Consider the following 20,168-nt stretch of genomic DNA (forward strand, 5'->3'; position numbering starts at 1 on the left):
TCCATCAGACTCCCCCTTGCTCAGATCTTGCAAAACTTTCAAAGTCTTGTCCAAAATGTCTTACTTTTTTCTCTATCCTATATTTTTGTTTTTCTAGCTTAGAAATCTGGCATGTAAAATGGCCAGTCATCTCCCTATTCTCTCTCATGTACGGAAATATACAGTGTAATATTTGGAGGAAAACAACAATAGAATAGAAAAATAGAAAAAAAAAATGCACAGACCCACAAAATTGAAATGTAACTATTTGTAATATGGCAAAAATTCTGCAGCTGGGACCAGCTGTGGTCTAAATGACAGCGGTCTACAGGATGGCTATGGTGCTCTGAGAAATAAGTGCTCAGAACTCGTGTGTATTTTAAAATGTTCAAGACTTCAGAAAATATAACATACACATATTTAGGAAAAGTCGTGGAGTGTCAGACCTGTAGATGTTGTTTAAAGTTATTGACATAATAAAACCCTAAACCGTCTGTCCAACTGTCTCAGCAGTTCTAGTGTTAATAGACAACTGTTACAGAACCACACCTAACAGAACCACTAATGATATGTAGCAAACTATTAGGATTAATACTGTACATACTACCTGGGAAAAGCATTGATATGTCTAGAAAAAGGGCAAAGATAAGACCTTTGCAGGGACTATATTTCATCTGTGAGATGTGGATAAAAAAACATAACTCCTAATTATATGTTCATTGGAAGGAGTTTTAAAAGAAATCCCTGGATGGTATGTTTTTATAGAAACCCTCCTTGTCTAGTTCTGTAGTGTTTTACTCTCATTTACTGTGTAAATTTCACATAGGAGTGAGTGTTTGAGGTTGTTTGTCTCTATGTGGCCCTGTGATGGACTGGGGACCTGTCCAGGGTGGACCCCTGCCTTTCATCCAAAAATGGCAGGGATAGGCTCCAGCAGATCTCTGTGACCCTGGTTAAAGGAATAAGTGGGGATGGATGGATGGATGGATGGATGGATGGATGGAGTAGAGGAAAAGAAACATGAAAAATTATGTTGTGTCAGGGGGGCAACTGAAACCAGACAGATGGAGCAAGATAAAGAAAAGAAAGACAGGAATTAAATAATATGAATCAAATAAGATATGAATAGCATTCTGACACAGAAAAAAAAAGACATGCAAAGCAGTGGAGCAGATATACAATAAAGGAACTAAATAGTCAAAAGGAGGTGAAACAACTGGAGAATTCTAGTGACTATTTTGGCACCTAGCCATAAATGGATCATGAGAAGCTGGGCCTCTGGGCACAGATATATAAGTGTATATCTCCTACATTTGTAGGATCCTATTCATAGTCATTTTGCACCTATGTTTACTTGTTTTGTGTCTGTTTTTTTAATGTTTTTGTTGTTGAACACTACAACATTTGGCATTGTTCTCACTCTTTTTATTCAGTCTGTTAGTAGTTTTGTATCTCTTTTGTAGTTTTTGCAGTTCTGCAACCATTTTTCTATGCATTTTTTGTTCTTTCCAAAGGAGAGGTTAACCAGTCCGTCACAGTTCTCCTGTAGGGCCCCTGATCCTTTGGGCCCTTGGCCCTGTGCTCAATCGGCCCGTTCAGTAATCCATCCTAGTTTTTAGTCAATTCAAAGTTGTATATTAGCTGTAGGTACATTTTTGTATTTTCCATACTGGCCTGCTTATACATTCCACCAACAAGATTAACACTTGTGGACAAGACAGGGCGATAGGAGATAACATGAGAGTGAAGAACCTGAAAAAAAAGAATACTTAGAGATTATTAAAAAATTAATGAGAGAAGAGGAACACAAAAGATGAAGGTAGCAGGGTAAGACTGAGGAAGAGAAAAGCTCAGATGATTTCATGAATAAGAAAAGAGAAGACAAAGAGAAGCAAAGAGAGTAGGTGAAAGAGAGGTAGGAAGAGGAGGACGAGAAGGGTCACAAATCTGATTGATTGTGAGGTATCATGAAGTGGAGATTTATTCCAGCGCGTTCCCTCATCTGCGACCCCTTGACCCCGTGCTCATTAGCATAGAAACCACATTCCCTGGCTGCTGATTGGACCGGGACCAATGAGACCAGGATGTAAAGGAGGAAATGTGTGTCTGTCTGCATGCATGGTGCTTTATGGGCTCGTACACACACCTACAAGAGGGGCAGGCAGGTTACACATCATCATAATAAGCAGAAGCATTTCCAATCAAAGCAGGTAATTCTTCCTCCAGCTTGCTCTCTTGCCATCAGCCTGCCTCTTATTTTGTGCATGTGTTTGTGTGCTCGTGGGTGTATTTGTCCATTACTGGAGAGCCATTTCAGTGCCCCCATGCACAAATATTTAGAAAAATGTTCAGATTACATCCCAAGCCTCTCCACCCACTCCTCACCCAGCCAATGAATGTGAAAGCCAAATAACAGTGTGTGGCTTCTGCACACAATTATTTCTTTGGATTCATGTAAAAGTCATAATATAGGAATCCAGTCTCTCCTCTGGTTGCACAGTGCTCTGTGCTCTTTCAAGGGTGCCACAGAGTGTCTCTCTAGTGGGAATAAGTGTGACCATCAGCATGCCAACTAAACTTGCTTGGTGCTCAAGTTCAAAACCCACCATAGTTAACATGATCCCATTTGATTGATGCTGGTTTATCACAATCTGCAAGTCTGTACTCCAAAACAAGACTGTTGAGGAAATGATTTATATGAATGTTGCCCAATCTACTTCTTTCATTGTGGTGTAGCTAAGTTTATGATAAAAAAAAAAAAACAATGTCACCTGTTGATATGGGACACGATATAAACCACAACCATCTGTTAAAGTAAGACTCTGTAGACACCATCACCAACCACGCCAACCTCCTCTTTTTGAGGATTCAAATTTGAAAATCAGCTTAGACAGTCACTTTTCCCAAATTCATCTGAGCAAATGAACAGTGCTTCCTTTTTGTGGTGCCAGTATTCTCAGCCCTTGTGTCTTGTGAAAACATGTAGTGACCAATGCTGTTTTTCTTATGTTAACATGCAACAAACCATCTTAGAACTGATAATGTCAGATGGTTATTTGCAAACTGTCAAAGCTTTTGCCATACTGATTCCACACATATCTACTGTAACATTATTCTTAAGGGCTTTACCCACCAGAGGCAAATTTCCCAAGTCATTACTTCATGCTTCAGTAATATTTTTTGAACCAATAACTTGGGCCAATAACCATTTCACATCACATCACTGTGTGAAAAGTGGCATTTGCTTTTTTTTTTCGTCTGCAGGTTGATTTTACCAACTTTTTGCCAGCAACAGAAACACCTCTGACTAATCACAATGCAGCTTGTTGGAATGTCACTACATACAAACATACAAAGACTTCAAATACAAGGACAAGTTTGGAGAAAGATAGCTGAAGGACTTCCATATGACAGCGGTGTGTTTATATCCTACTCAGTAGTTTGCAGACAACAGTGACTATGTGAAACCTTTTGCCAGCTAGTCATCTAGTTATCTAGTTATTCATTAATGAATGATGTAAAACATAACATTACAGTTTACTACCATTTATCTGAGAATCATAACAGAATATGAGCAGAACATTTTCAGTTACTATCTTGCGGAGATCCTATTTATTGGCATTATACACTGCATGATGAGTGTGTATTGCACCCAAAGTTTTTTTGTTTTTCTTTCATGCTTTTATTTAGTAAAATTAGCTCAAGGTCATTATGGATTTATGAGGATTCGATTTTTTTGTAGCACAACTTAAAAACCAGTAGTCGCACATTTATATCACATTTGATGTGAATATCTGGTGCATTTAATTTGCTTCTGAATGTTTATTTTGTCGTTCCTGGTGTGTAAAGGCCTTTACAGTCATTTTTAGATTAGAAAACATTTAAATAATCAAGGTTTGCACATCCTTTTGTATCAAAATTCCTTACCTCTTCCATAGCTCCAGTCACAGGTTTGATTTGAGAAGTGTTTGCTGGGGGAAGAATGAGGATGCAATTTCATAAAAAGTGATTATGGTGAAATGCATTATGACATTTCAATAGTAGTCCAACAAAATAAGTAAAATTGTGTACAGTAAATAGCTTTTTTATTGCATACCACACTTTCATCTTTATTAGGAGATATGTGTTGAATCTTCACAAAATCACCTAGTCTTTGGCAAACTTTGTTCAGTTTAGTTTTAAGAAAACTTTAACTTAAACATGGCCGCAAAGCCTTCAACATAGTAAAACATCAAACAAACCTCAAATTCATGACAATTGGGCAAAACTATTTACTGATCGTGTGATCAGTTAATAAACTCTAAAAGGACCTGTAAATCAACATCATTTAACATTTTGTTTGACCCAAATTAAGGTGCCACAGTGTTCAGAAAGGCCAAGTTGCACAGTAAACGGTGGAAACATTAACTATTGTACCATAATGTCTGTATCTGATAGATTGATTACCCATCTTCTGTGTGATACACTGACCTGCTGAATCCAGTTAAAAGATGTGTTCATATATTGATTTCACTTGTTAAATCCTCTTCAGACACTAGGAGGATAAGGTATTTTAAGACCTTCACATAGGATTAACAATACCTAGGTGTTGACACACAGACAGACATGCACTTGATATACATCCATAAAAGGGAGATTATCCTTTTAGCACTTCAAATATTTATCACTACCCTCTATTTATCTTTGTAGAAGTTTTGTAAATTATGATCTTATTTTTAGTGTTGCTACTAATAGATGGATGAACGGTAATAATATTTGACTTCTGACATTTGCATTTTTTTAGTTCATTAGGTGAAATCTGTAGATTTCTTGCCCACTACTAGCAGGACTAGTCATATCTGCATTTCTGACTAGAACCATCATTAAAAGTGACTGACAAAAAATCCTGAGTCTTGAAGGAAGCAGGATTTTTTTTCTGAGCAGTTTTTTAATATAATGTACTTCCTGAATTTAACTGAAATTCACATAAGATTTAAGTCCCACATTTTTCTTTCTCTGGGTGATTAATGTGTTTTTTTTTTTTTAAAACTTCAGTTCATGACCCAGACAGAGGTCACAGAGTCAGTTTCTGGAGGGTCGACACATTACAGAGAAAAGAGGTTTGTCTCAATTAGTTTCCATCCTAGATAGACAAACCACATCCCTCTCATCTGGGTCCCAGGTCGAAAATGCCTGAAATCCTCAGAATTACCCATAATCCTTTATTCCACTGAGCGTTTGCCCTTTGTTTTGAACTGCCTTGAAGCAGTTGAAGAGTTTTATTCTGAGATGAGAAATCTGCAGTTTGAAAAACTCCACTCTGTCTGCAGCAGAATGATTGATAGCACAAAGTAAAAATGGAGCCCTCTGAAGGATGCTGACCAACTGAAACTGACAATGTTGCAGAATAACTTTACACCAGAATTCAACAGTTTTACCTTATTACCTGGAGACATTAACATAGGGTTAGTGTTGATTTTGTCCATTAGTGGAATCAGATGTAGAGATGTTAACAAATTAGGTATGTCCCCATGCTCTGAAAATAGCAATACAGTGTAAAGGTCTACAGATTTGAATTCTGACATTTCTGTATATTTCCTGTATAAATTGCATCTTGATATGTATGTATGAACTCCATTAGCAGGAGTTTTTAGACCTACAGAGATATTTATGGTTAGTTTGTTCTGAACCATCTTTCATTAAATCAACACTTTTTCTGCTTAATGTTTCAGTGCTGTTTTCTCACCACCTTAGGGTCTGGACCTTGTGCAACCATGCCTGCATAGGTGTCACCCATAAGCATCATTCTTTAATCATTTAATCACTGACACACAGAGCGAATGGAGAAAAGAGCAGAGCTGAATTTTCCTCTTGGCCGATCAAAGTATTACAAAAAAAGAAACTGTAGAAATTGTGTGTGTGTGTGTTTAACCCTGGTAGTGGGAGGCGGTCAGATAAGGTTGTATAGATTTATTGATAGCATTAAGTTGAAGTGTTGAATAATACAGAGGAGTCCACCGTAGTAACAGCAGCACCTGCTACCTGCTGACACAGACACATATACAGAGTCTTGTTTCTACATAACTCGATTATTTTCTCAGACTGACAGTGAATAAAATCTGTAGTAACATTGATGACAGATTATTTGGAGCAGTGCTGTGTTGTGTTTGGTTTCACTAATTTTTTTACAGATGATGACGGCATCATTTTGTTTTTTCCACCCATGTTTGTACTTTGTAGTGACACCTAGAGCAATGCAGGCTGTCTATCGGCAAAAACTCTCAATTTTCTATCTGAGCAGAAAAAGCTGATTGATTTTTCACTGTATTACAATTTGTTATGTCCAGACTTAATTTTTTTCTTCTGTGTGACTTTCACAATTTTACACCAGTCTGTAGTTTCACTTGCACAAAGTTTACAATTCCCTTTGAAATTTCATGGTGGCAACACTTAGCATTACTAAATTTTCGGGGTATCACCCATCATGGTATATTATTATCTTATAAAGGAATTAGGGCTAACAATTTAACAAATATTTGTGTGTGCAACTTCTAAAGGAAATGTCTGGCTCCACGGCTGTTAAATGCCCCAGTGTTTGTCTCCAAAGTGAACCATAGTCCTACAGGAGTGTGCAAAAGTGATTTTTAGCATGTGTATTGTTTCTTATCTGTTGTATTTTTTGTTTTGCAGCTGGGGCAGGGAACAAGCTTGGCTGGGCATTTGGTCTTGGCCTGGAAAGATTGGCCATGGTCCTGTACAGCATCCCAGATATTCGGCTGTTCTGGAGTCAGGATGAACGCTTCTTCAAACAGTTCAGAGTGCAGGACATCCACCAGCCCATCTGCTTCCAGGTACTAACACACAGACAAAAGGTCTCATATGAACTGAAACCGATTTTTTTTTAAAATGGCAGTGCAGTGACTGAATTTATGCTTAGTGGTCTGGAATTTTATAACACATGAAAGCTACTCTCTCTTGACACATGCTGAATGAACTGCAGAACCGCCCAGTTCTGCTGGAGGTTCTTTCTTGTGTTAAAGGCAGTTTTTCCTCTCCACTGTCCCATGTGCTTCCTCATAAGGGATTTGTTGGTTTTTTTTGTTTTTTGTAAAGTGCCTTGAGATTGACTGTATTGTGATTTGGTGCTATACAAATAAATTGAATTGAATTGAATTGAATTGATAGAGTACTACAATATATTGTACCTGGGAGTTGCTTTTTGACCAAACAACAAAGTGCAACACCAGATGATGCTTGACTGCAGCAAAAGTTGACTCAAGACCAAGTTTTCATTGACCAGTAACCCTTACTGTAGTGAAGCAAGTACTGTAGTGGAGCAAGGAGATAGTAAGGATTATGGGTTGAGCTAATGATGGTGAAGAAAAAAACAAAGATTCAGAAATGGGGAGAGGCCATGTTTAAAGAGTCTAACTGTCTGTACCCTGTTAATGGCTCTCCTTCTGTCTGGAAAGGCCTCAGACAGATTACCAACTAGAAACCTAAAGCCACCCACTATTTAATACCTAGCCAATGGCCTGAATGAGTTTATCTGTCAAATTGAAAGACAATCCTGACACCATCTCCCCGTTCCCTGCCAGCCACTTCAACAATCCAGCTCAAAGACTCATGTCATAGCAAGGGCCCTGGTCAATACTCAGCTGCCCACCCCAGAACCCCCCACCTCTCAACCCCCCACTCAATCCAGACTGATCCATTCTCACCTGTGTTCACTGATATCTTCAAGACCTCAACAGAGACATGCCATGCCATCCTCTACCATCATCCCTGTCTGATAAAATCCAAGGAGCCACAGGACTTAATATCTACAGACCTGATGCATATACCTCTGTGGTAATCTTGGGGGTATTTCAGGCCTACTCCATGACCCACTACAGTTTGCCTAGGGAGTGAACAGATCTGTAGAAGATGCTCTAAATATAGCCCTCGACTTCATCCTCCAACACCTTCACAGCCCTTCCCCCACTGGTGCTGTTCCACCACAGTAATATTCTTTCCCTCAGAGGTCCAGATAACAACATCTGCCATCATCTGGATAATAGTTCCTTTCAAACCTTGAGCTTTCCTTCCAGGTGTACCTTCATCTTCTGACTGCCACAGGCTTTGCTTGGCCTTCCACTGGCCAACAGGTCCTTGTTCAATGAAGGTGATGGTGTTTGGTCATGGTTTTGTTTTGACTCAGTGCCTCTCTCTCTCATGTTTTGCTGTAAAATGTCTTCAAGCAACACCAACGCCTTGTCATAAACCATTTTGTATCTCTCTTGGGTCAACACAGAGAGGATCCTCTCTCATTGCCTATTCGTGCAAGTTCACTGGCTGGTCTCAGCAAAAGGAACTGCAAAAGTAAATGTTAAAGGCTGAAATATGTCTGAAGATTTTCAGTTGTCCAGATGAAGTTATATAGAGGTTGAGTCATGGGAACAGGGGTTCTAGTTTTTAGGCCGAAAATTTCCACTGCTGGAAATGTGATGTTCCAACGCTTATTTGTTAATGCTTTGGTTTCCATTTGTGTCTTAGGTTTCGAGAGAGAATTCTGCCTGGCTAACTGCAGTGCAATCATATCTTGGTCTTATATCAGCTTCATGACAAATGAATCTTGGAAGTCTCTGTATAATAACTTGACAACTTTCCTGCTGCAATAGAAAGAGAAGCTGGACTTGTCCAGCGCTAATAAAAAGCTCAGAGGTTTTCCCAAAAACCTATGAGGAAACTTGTTGGTTTCCTTTTCTGTCAACTCCTTCAACTGATTTATAGACCCTTCTTTTATAATAAGTATTTAGAAAAGTCTTGGAAGCATCTCTTGTTGGCACATCCATCACTTGAATTTTTAGGTAAACCAGACACTCTTGGACATGTATTTTAGATGCTGTTTTTGTCTGTCAGACCATTTTCCACAGTATTTGATTATTTTTTCTTGAATTGATGGACTCACTTCCCCTTGAACAACACTCTTGAACCTTCCTGTTTGTTTACCCTTCTGGATCACCAGTCATCTTGATATTTTGTTGTTGTGGTCATCTTTGTGTTTGAGTTCTGCTGGGATTCTTATTAATCAGTTACATGTGAAAATACAAAAGCAAAGTACCAGAACGTCTTGATTGTTCCTAAAAAAGTTTCACATCACCATCAATCATTTGACATTGTTATAAATTTAAGATTGATTTGGGCAGCTGCAGTCAAAACAGGCAGTTTATTGTAGACATTATTTTTTCTACTTTAACTTATCATTGGTACATATTTTGTTACTTTCCTACTTTAAAACTCTCTCCTGTAGTCTTTTATTCTTTGTGTGTCTGATTATGTGTGCGTTCTAGCCTCTTAACCTCATGAATAAAACATTTTGACAGTGGGGGCTCACATCAGCCAGCACAAGTCACTTCCCTTGACCCCACCATCATCAACACACACTCTCACATGGTTGCGTGTGTTGAGGTTCACACTGAGATTACTCTATCCCTGCTAAAGGTGATTTTTGTCAAATCTCATCTTCACTAATGAAGAACATTTCAAGTGACTGTTGGAGGGCAAGGAGAACAGGGAAGAAAAAATGAAAGGAAGAGGAGATGGATGAAGTGCAGGGAAGTAAAGAGTAGTGACTAAAAATGATGAGGGTAGGAAGGAAGGAATCCATGAGCAAAGAAATCAGTAAGTTCGAGCAGCTAAGATGGAAACTAAAGGGATAGTGGTGGGAGGTAAAGACAGAGAATAAAAGCAGCTAAGGATTGTATCTTTATAAAAAAGTTTTAATTATTTAAGGGGGGATAGCAAACAAGCAGTAAATCCTGAATTAAATATAAAAGTAATTTAAAAAGTTAGGAAAAAGAGGTGAAAGATGGGAAATGAATGACAAAGGAAGGAAGAAAGGAAAAATGTTCAAAGAAAATCAAATGGGTAAAGGGCAAAGCAAGAAGGAAAGAAATAAATGCAAAGGTAAATTGGATAAAAGCAGTAGTAAAAAGAACAGAAGAAGAATGCTAATAGGAAGGAAAATGTCCCAACTGTGCCAGCTCCAGGATGATTACTTTCACCAAAGTACTGTACAAACTGTACAAAAACAGTCCACTACAGATATTTTTCTCCAGTCTTCGAAAAAATCCAAAATATTTTGTCAAGATTTTGTTCAGATGGGAGCATTATTCTGAGGCTTGGAGGAGATGAAGGTGAGGAAAAGCCGCTTTGCACCGGTCCACTGATAGTAGTCGTGTACAGACGTCACAGCATCAATGACAGCAAGTAGCCAGAACAAACAAAAACTCTAAACTGCAAACTTTTTTTTATTCTCCAAGGGTGTCTTCCTCTTTTATTCCATTCATAGTTTACATGCCACTTTTTGATTCATGGTTCTGCATTGAATCTATGACACCATTGTGAGCATTTATAGTTGTGCACTGGTGTCTCTTCTTTGCTCTGCAAGTACACCAGCAAAACGCCAGGGCCAACAAAGGATGTCCTGCAGCACCTTAGAAAAATGAATTCAATTTTATGCTACAATCCTGAAGCATGATTACTGCCTGGCCTGGTTCAATTATTAAATTTGACAAGACAGCAATGGACAGTTGGTGATTAATGTGGACCTGCCCAATTTCCAAGACTTGTAAAATCCCTGCAGACACCTCACGCCCTAGACACAATCTGTTCTCCTTCCTTCTGACAGCCATTGCAGAGCATTGTACATCAAAACATCCAGACATAAGACTAGTTGTGATGAACAGCAAATTAGTCATGTAATATCAGAAGTGCAATCCTGTGCAATGACTGTCATACTAAAATATCCACTGTACCCACATTGTTCAATAACATGTAATTATCATCCATCAATTGTCAACTATAAATTCAAGAAAGCTGTAGTATATACCATAAATATGTAAGCATGCACAGACGATGTATGACCATACACTATATTTATTTAAATTAACTTGGCAGGAAAAGAGAAATGTAATAAAAAACTATATTGAAGCAAAGAAGAGACTGAAGCAAAAGAAAGAAATAGATGTAAAGTATGGAGAACTAATAGAAATGGAAGTGGAAGCAAGGAAAAAGAATAAAAGTTAAAATAAAGGCAGAAATTACAAACTGTGATAACAATAATACCAAGGTAAATTTCCGGGCAGATGGATGGGTGTCAGGTAAGGACAGCCCTGTTGTCTTGCAGCTTTCAACCTTACAGTCCTCTTAATTTTATTGATGAACTCGGTTTCTCCAGAGGGACCAGGAGAGCACGGCTCATCTCCTGCCCAGGGTCAGTGCTCCTCTCTTGGGCCAAGACTCTCCACCTCTCCCCTTCTCCCCCTAAATCCTCCTCGGCCTCCGGATTCACAGGTAATGAACTGCGACAGCCAGGGTCCAAACCAGGATACCAGCGGTTTGTTTGTTTGGGTGTGTGTTTGTATGTGTGATGTACAAACAAGAAAACACTCAAACACACACACCAGGGAGCTGTCTAGAGCCACTATACTCTAATAATGTTGAACAACCTACTGAGCTCCCTAAGAAACTTTCTATACTGCACACATCTGCACAAAAAGTATGTGGACACCTTGCCCCATTCCTTTTATCACTTTTGTGCCAAACAACATATAACAAATAACAAAAATATAACATAATACTCTTCTGCTTATACCTTTTGTACCTATGTAGTTAACCCTCAGGGGTCGACGAAAGCACAGGTAAGTGCGTTTTGTGGCATCTTCTCCTGATAACACCGAAACAAACTTAAATTACTTCGTCAGTTTTGATCATACAGATAAGAGTAATATATTATTCGAATCTGTAGAGGGTCTAGTTTGATTTGTATACACTCATAATAAAAACAAAACACTCTGCTTTTGTAAAATAAAGAAAGCAGACAGCGTACACTGTCTTCTCTCTCTCTGTCACCTCTCTTCACAGACACGTAAATAAGACAACCTCAATCTCAGCGAATACCTGCCTCAAAAACATGAGAAATATATGTATAGAAAGCTTAAAATGTCTTCTTTGAAATGAATCAATTCAAGTCGAAAACAAATAATCTTTTTTTGTATAATCCGTATGAAAGTAAGGAGCGGCACATTTTCTCCTGTCTCACCTCATTATAGCTAATGTGATCCCGCCTCACACTGAGCGCACTGTTCATATGGAAATATGATATGCTGTTATCTGTACGATCAAAACTGACAATAATTTAAGTTTGTTTCGGCGTTATCAGGAGGAGATGCCACAAAATGTGCCGGTGCGCTCGACGACCCCTGAGGGTTATTGCCTACCAAGCTTACAAGCCACTGACCTATCTACCCAACCATACAATCATCTATTCAACCAATCTACTCAATCTCTCCTTCCTTCCTTTGCCAAAATTTGTCAGCAATTATAATTAAAACATATATAATTATGTCTTCCAGTAATTTATTTTGTTATCTCGATTTATAGTAATGGTTGCTAGACAAAGACTACAGTAAGTCATACATTTTTTTTAGTAGGGAAGTCAAGAATAGAAGGGGGCGAGGGGGTGTTAAAGTTGCTCATCTTCTCACATATTATCTACATTTACAATATACAATGTATAGACAACATCTGTTGTTGCTCTGCCTGAGGTTGCATACATTTGTTTTTCCTGTTTTTAGTTTTGTCAGGTGTATTTCTCTATCTGAATTCAGGGTGTCGTATGCTGTGCAGATAATGAAGCCTCTTGGGACTGATTTGTGATATCGGGTTATATAAATAAAATTTGACTTCATTTGACTTGATTTCCTTCCTCTCTCTCACTGTGTTTATCAAAAGGTATTTTCATGATAATAAACAAGTAACATATGATAGGAATCTCTCTCTCCATCTGTCGCTGCATAAAACATCAGATTTGTTCTGTCATCCTGATTACGTTTTAATGTGTTATTGTCTTCATGTTACACTCTCCTGCACTTGCTGATATTCAAGCCTCCTTGTTCTGTTTCCTCCATCTCTTTCATCACATTTCTTCTCTTTGTCTCTGGACACAACCTGTTTTTCAATTTCAAATATATCTTCTTTTATTGTTTTTTTCTTTATGCTGTTTGTGCCTTCATATTTTGCTCATAGTATTTGCACTCTCTAGCTTATGTTTCAATCACCTGTTTTTCTTTTAAGTCTCTGTAGCTGATGTGTTTATTAGCTTGTCAGCGTTAATATCTATAGTTTTGGTTTGATTTTTTTTTTTTTTTAATTCTACTGCAAAACAGTTCATAACAAACCCTCAAACCTACAATCCCATTGTAAATAATCTTGAATAGACTCCAAGAATAGTCTGTTTTTATGGTTTATACACCAAAACAAAATCACACATTAATATTATGTTGAACCACCTTTGGCTTTGATTCACCATGGTCTGGTTTTAAAAACCTTAGCTATGTCACATCCTTTATTTCTGCCCAGATTTGTATTAATGACATGAGACTCTGTGACCACTCTATAAAGTTTTCTCCAGCACAACCCTAAGTCCTTCAGTGGAGTTAAGATCAAGACTTTTTGGTCAGGTGTTAAAAAGATTCCTTGTGCTTCCAGAGCCACTTTTTCACGGTTTAAGCCTGATTCTTTTTTTTTACATTATTTTCCTGAAAAATGCCTTTGCCATCAGGAAAGAAAAAATCAATTTCTCAGATAATCTCATCATTCAGTAGGTTCAGGTCTTCAGCTGACTTCATGTTATTGTCACATAACATTTCTGGGCCTGGATCACAATGCTGTCTCCAGGGGCTTGTACAGTGGGCACTAAGTGATGGCTGTATCTCTTCATGTGCTTCCCATTTTACCCTTATGCTCCATCACTCTGGAAAAGGAGTCTGAACCCATCAGACCACATGACCTTTGTCCGTTGACCGAAAGTCCAGTTTGTATGATCCCTACCAAACTGGAGCCTTTATTCTTATTACATTCAATGTTGTACATTCAATTAAAAACAGTGATTTTAGGCCAGCCATTGTATGTAGGTTAGTTACATAAAACTTTTTTTTGAATGCTGTGAAACAACAACCATTTGGTACTTTGATGGTTATGTTGCGTCACAGAAACAGACTATTCATGCTGTTCAAGTTAGAGATCGATCTCTCATCTCATGTCATTCGAGGTTTTTACTTTTTTTTTTTATTAATATGTGGCAAGGGTTAAAAAATAAAAGTGACAGAGAGTAAACACAAATAAATAAGTGTACATTTTTTATTCTGGATTATTTTATTCTAATAAACCTTATAGTCATATGTGTTTTCTCAGCCCCTCAGTAAGTTTCCACCCCTCCACAACGACATCTCCTTCTGGCTGCCGGAGAGCAGAGAGGGTCAAGAGAGCTTCACGGAGAATGACTTCTATGAGCTGGTGCGTTCCATTGGAGGAGAAATGGTGGAGAAAGTGTCATTGGTGGATGATTTCATACACCCAAAGTAAGAAAAAGCACACACCAAACACCTTTGTGTCTTAGCAGTACATCATATTTGTTTATTTCACATAATCATAGCCACCATGTTTAACCCAAAAATGAGTTAACAGAAAAGATTTTTGTCCTCTAAACCTGAGTATTGCTGACACACACTGTACACAAGTACACATAGCATAGACAAGGCTCAGGAAAGAGCCTGCATGGTGTTTGCTTGATTATACACGTAAAAGGTTGTCTTTAAAATCTTAAAACATAGTGAAAGGTCCCCAAAGTCCAAGACTGTGCATTTAGGTTGCTTGTCTTATTCAACCAAGTGTCCTGTAAATTACATCTGACAAGGCTTGAAAACCATGAATTGATGATCGAAATAGTTTTAGTATATTAATTTCTACTGGATCAATTCATGTTTGCAACTCTGGATGTAAAGAAGGTGAGAATAAAAGGAGGAAGGAAAGAAAAGAAGCAAAAGACAAGAAAAGAGCACGAATAAAAATGACAGAGTGAAAGGAAGAAAAAGGAAAACGAAAGCTAGAAATGAAAGGGAAAAATGCAAAGAAAGCAGCGAAGGATGTGTGAAAACATACTGGATAATAAAAGGGAAATTGATGTAAAGAAGAGAAAAAAGAAATAGAACTGAAATAGTCACTGTTTTGCTGTTAATGACAGATGACTGATGGCGGTCACCACTTTTAGATGACACACTCACACTCCTACTTGTACAGGGGAAATTCCTGTTTATTCCAAATGACAATGAGGAGCAATGTCTCTGAAACACACACACAGTTGTCTTTCAGTATTTATGAGGGCTCTCTTAACCCCAGCACTTACCCTAATGTTAACCTGAGCCCAATTCTAACCTAACCCTCAAACCAAGTCTTAAACCTTAAACGGCTTTTTTGGAGTTGTGGGGACCAGACCAAATGCCCTCACATGGATGGTATTCAACTAAAGTTTGTTCACACATCTATAGAAAAGGCATGTGAAGCACACACACCACAGCTGTCCTTGGCGTACACCTCTGAGCCTGCAGTGCCTGGTGTTGACATCTCATTTTTTAAGAAGAACGTGGGTGTGTGTGGGTTACAGTGTGTGTGTGTCTGTGTGTGTATATGTATGTATGAATATATATATATATATATATATATATATATAGATAGAGAGAGAGAGAGAGACTGATTGATTGATTAATTGATTGATTGATTGATTGATTGATTGATTGATAAATGAAGGGACGCAGTGGGTGGTGGGTACCTTATGGCTGAGAACTCCTTTTTTTACTCCTTTTTTTTACTTTAGTGACACACACACACACTTATGGTTTCACTTGTCTGACCTTGCATTTGTGTGTGTGTGTGTGTGCGCAGTGAGAGCCCCGCAGTGCGTAAAATTGTTCGACACTATTCATCTTTCAGCATTTTAATGTCTTTTAAATAGCGACCTTTTCCCCCACCGTGCTCATACACACATTTAACAATGCATTAATATACACTGACTTTTAGTATTAGAGCTAATGGGAAGAGTGAGAGAGGGGTGAGGCACAGTAATGGGTGAGACACACAGGAATATAAAGATGTGCAGCTCATTCAAAGCAGCATTAAAAAACTGTAAAATTTCAGTCAGAAATCTATAAAACCATGGATTAATCAGTAAATTAACTCACAACTTTAGTGAACTTTGACAATCAAATGCCTGCCTTTTGACCAGATGCAAACTGTCTAGACAGAATTGACCTTTGAAAGAACAGAAAGTCCCAGAGAGTCCAGACAGATAAAGCTGTCATATTAGCTGTCGGACAATTCAATTTTTTTTTTTTTTTTTGAACCCTGCTCTGTTGGAGTGTACTTTATAGTACTCTTAAAACACAGACAGAATGGTCTGTAGTCAGTCCTTAGAAAGGAGTTGATGGGACAAAGACTTGTCTTGGGGCACAGAAAATAAAGCAGAATGAAAAAGTGGAAAGTAATATGACAAGGAGTGCTTGAAGGTTGGGTGGAAAATGTTCAGTATCACAAAGAACAAAACTATCCAGTAGAGAAATTGTGAAAAGAGAGATATGAAATTTACTCACAGTTGTGCATGTGCAGCTAGCAGTAAAGATGTAGCCAGTTTTTTTATGAATATACACCCAAGCATTATGTGGTTGTGACTTAGAGCTTAAGACATTGACCAGGTACGACACCTGCCCTCCTGCAAAATGCAGAACCAGTACCGTAAGCACCCATATGACCACAGAGAACAGAGTTATATACATCCAGGGGATTATACGGAGGTAGTTTTTCTCTGGTGTAGACACTAGACCTCTTGATCAGATATGTGTATATGTCAGGTCAGATTATACTGAAGCACCTAGACTAATTTTCTACCCATTCATGGTCGGGGACACTGTAGGGATCAGGTCATTTATCACCGTTTGAGAAATCAAACTTGCTGCTGTGCCCCAGGTTGATGTTACTTCTGTCACTAGCTGCCATGACAAAGCTGCTATGCACAAAGTTTTTCTGTTTGTTATGGAAAAACCTGACTGGTCTGTACCAAACTCCCCTGTGGGATGAACTGCAGCACCAACCATGAGCCAGACCTTATGTCCATCGTCAGTTTTTAGCCTCATTAATGCTCCTGTGTCTGAGTGGAAGCAAATCTCTGCAGCCAGGTTTAACATCTGGTCAAGAGGCTGAAACCAGAATAGTGGAGGCTTTTTAAGCAGCACTTTGAGTAAACATGGTGTTGCAAACACATTTGATAATATCACATCTGATTTCTTTTAGGCCCCCAAATACATTTGGGTACTGTTCTTAATTAAATTTGTTCTGCAAAAAACACCTGCAGTGCACCTTTTTCCCCAAACCTCTCTATTTCTGTTTCTCACACATCTCATTTTCTCTGCTGATGTCCCTCAAATCTCCATTCTCTCCCCTACATGCCTCTCCATTTTATGTTATTCTCATCACTGGCATCACAGTGTAATGATAATGATGGAGAGAGAGAGAGAGAGAAGGGCAGAAAGCTCTAAAGTTAATTACAGTTATCAATTTCTGAATTAGTGGTGCATAAAATACCTGCATTGCACCTTTTTCTTACCAAACCTCCCTCTCCCTCACTCTCTCTTTGTCTTTCACACACACTTTCTCTCTGTAGCTTCACACACACACACACACACACGCACTTACTCTGTCTACCCTTATTCTTTTTTCAGCCTGTGAAAAACACACAGTCACACCTTCAAAATAAGAGCCTAGCTATTAAACACCAAATAAGAAGAGGGAACTGTTTAAGTGTGTCAACACTGCTTTAACTTATGGTAGTGTTAATTATTTATTATTATTATTATTATTATTATTATGATTATTATTATTAGTCATATACACTTTTAGAAGAAATACTGTTTGACTGATAAATAATTAACGTTTAAACGTATAAAGCACAGAGCGTATTAAACCTACACTCGTTCGTCCTTGTCCAACATCTTCGACTTCTGGAGAAGTTCTCAGTCAATCATTAAGTACAGTCAATCACAAAAGCAACCATCAGCATTTACTGACAGAAATGTCCAATCACCAAATTAATTTCAATGAAAGGGACATGTTGGTCTATTAAGGAAGGATGGACTTGTCACTCTTTACTCATAGCTGCAAAAGCTCATCAGTCCTCACTTTTCAGAGCAGGAATAAGAGCTCTTGGACTTGACTCCACATACTGTACATGTACTGCTGCCCTAGTTACTCATAAGTGTGGAACCATCTGCCAGTGGCACTTCTTGTTTCTTTGAAACTACAGAGACTGAACATTTTAGGAAATGATTGAGCCTTTTTAAGATGAAACTACATCTTTCTGGGGTGTCTTTAATAATTTACGTTTGGTAGAATCCAATTGAATTGTAACGAAGATCTGCAGGGTAGTGAAGTCAGAAGATATTGAGCGACAAACTAACACACTGTTGGTTTTGGTCTTTGCATGGGATTTGTTGTCGATCAGAATACCACAATGCTTGCAAAACAAGTTCCACTGTCAATCAACTTGAACATTTAGGTTAGAGAACAGGTTTACAGAGCAAGTAAGGGGAGAATCGTGTGCTTTACACATACAGGGAAATTGTAGACATGACAGGGTTTAATTTGGTCCTTACTCATCTGCTTAAGAGTTGAGATGCACTATTTTTGAAGGCATCTGCTTTTTCTTTTTTCTGTGGTTTGAATGCAATATGTTGCATTAGAAAAAATGATTTAAATAGCGTATAATGGATCAGGCCTTCAGATAAACCCCATAGATACAGGTTTGTTGTTTTGATAGTGACAGAAGAGCACGCAGTGAATGAATACAGACACAACACTACTGTACCTAGGCATGGAGATACCTTAACATTAGAAAGTGCTGTTTTGTATTTTGCTGTCATACTTACACCAAGGAGGTTCCGTTATCCTGAAAGGGTTACAGTTCTTTCACTGCTCCGTGGCATTCAATAACCCTGTCCAGACACTTTTTTTTTGCTGTGAGGGAAGACTGGATTTGCTCCTCACTAGAGGACAGCTCTAGATGTAAAAGCAACACAGTGGAAATTATATTAATTAATTTCATATCAATAAGAGAATTACTGTTTTTTTCTGTATGCAAAATTGAGTGTAAATTACCCAAAGATGAATTTGTGTTACTGCTAATACAATGTAACAGCAGCAGCAAGCAGTCAAACTTCTCTAGTAATCGAAAACATTAACTTATTTTAAATAGACGGATGAATTCCTGTTCCCTTCTTTACTGTTAGCAGTCTGACTTTGGTGAGTGTTTAAATTTAAGGTGGTCCATGTCACTGTGTGGCTGTGAGCTATCACCTCATCAGTTTTTATATCTTGGATGTTGTTAGAAGAGGCACAAGAGACTAAGAGAGATGGAAATGAGGGATTGGATGAGGGATTTGTTTGGGCATGGACCATAATAAATCTGGGTATTTTAGTGTCACCTACATGCACCAATGTAAAATCGAGATTCATAAAAAAAATACTTAGGTTTACAAATGTAGACAGGAGTTTACACTGAACTGTAAAATGCTAAACTTGGATGAAATTGTGAATTAAAAGACAACTCCCATTAGTTTTGTCTTAGGTTTAATGAGCTTTTCTTGTTTGCTCAAAGAAGACTTTCTGAAAGACAAAGTGAACATTAATTCCCTGTCGACTTATTCACCCTTTACACAACACCAACTCTCTCTCTTTAATTTATTGACTGTGATAAATTACTGTTCTGCATCAGCTGTCATTAGTCAGCATCTTAAATTTTGCTAACAGCCCTGACTGGATCCAAAAAAGCCAAAGAGGAAGCTGAGACTATTTGTTCCTGTCAGAAACATAAACAGCAGTGAACAGAACTGCATGTTAAATAGAGCCACAGCTGCCTTTGTCTGCATCACTTTGAACCAATCATCTTTTTAAAACTGTGGTTATCAGTTGATGCTCTTCTATCCCAGTGGTGGACAGTAAAGTTTCTGAGAATCTAAACCGCGAACAGACAAGATTTACCTTCACTGGATCTAGTTTTACTTTTACAAGGGCAGCTCACATTGATGCTAATGCAGTATAAACCTACCTGAGCACCTTTCTGCTGTTTCTCCACAGTTCTAGTGTGGCATTAATGTTTTAAGATGGTAAAAATAAGAAGTAATTCATCTGTTGAAATCACCTCTTTATATTCTGGGCATTTTGTTAGACGTGATTATGATTGTTTTAATATTTTTTGTGCAAACTTGTACAAAATGCTTAATAGGTTAGCTAAGCACTGTGTGTTCAGTATGACTGGTGTTGTCTATTGTGCTTTATTTTTT

General features: G+C 38.1%; 1 protein-coding gene across 5 annotated transcripts in view; it reads left to right on the forward strand.

The window, feature by feature from the left end:
• The window catches only part of fars2 (phenylalanyl-tRNA synthetase 2, mitochondrial), a 186,469-nt gene that overhangs the window by 110,068 nt on the left and 56,233 nt on the right, over positions 1–20,168 (forward strand). For 4 of the 5 annotated variants that reach the window (XM_026329525.1, XM_026329521.1, XM_026329523.1 and 1 more), the window contains 2 exons: positions 6,649–6,809; positions 14,179–14,363. In XM_026329525.1, the coding sequence (XP_026185310.1) occupies positions 6,649–6,809; positions 14,179–14,363 (346 nt within the window). The remainder of the gene's footprint in view (positions 1–6,648; positions 6,810–14,178; positions 14,364–20,168) is intronic. The other variant, XM_026329524.1, reaches the window with a different exon arrangement.

This window comes from Mastacembelus armatus, unplaced genomic scaffold, assembly GCF_900324485.2.
Source record: "Mastacembelus armatus unplaced genomic scaffold, fMasArm1.2, whole genome shotgun sequence".
In the NCBI taxonomy this organism is placed as follows: domain Eukaryota; kingdom Metazoa; phylum Chordata; class Actinopteri; order Synbranchiformes; family Mastacembelidae; genus Mastacembelus; species Mastacembelus armatus.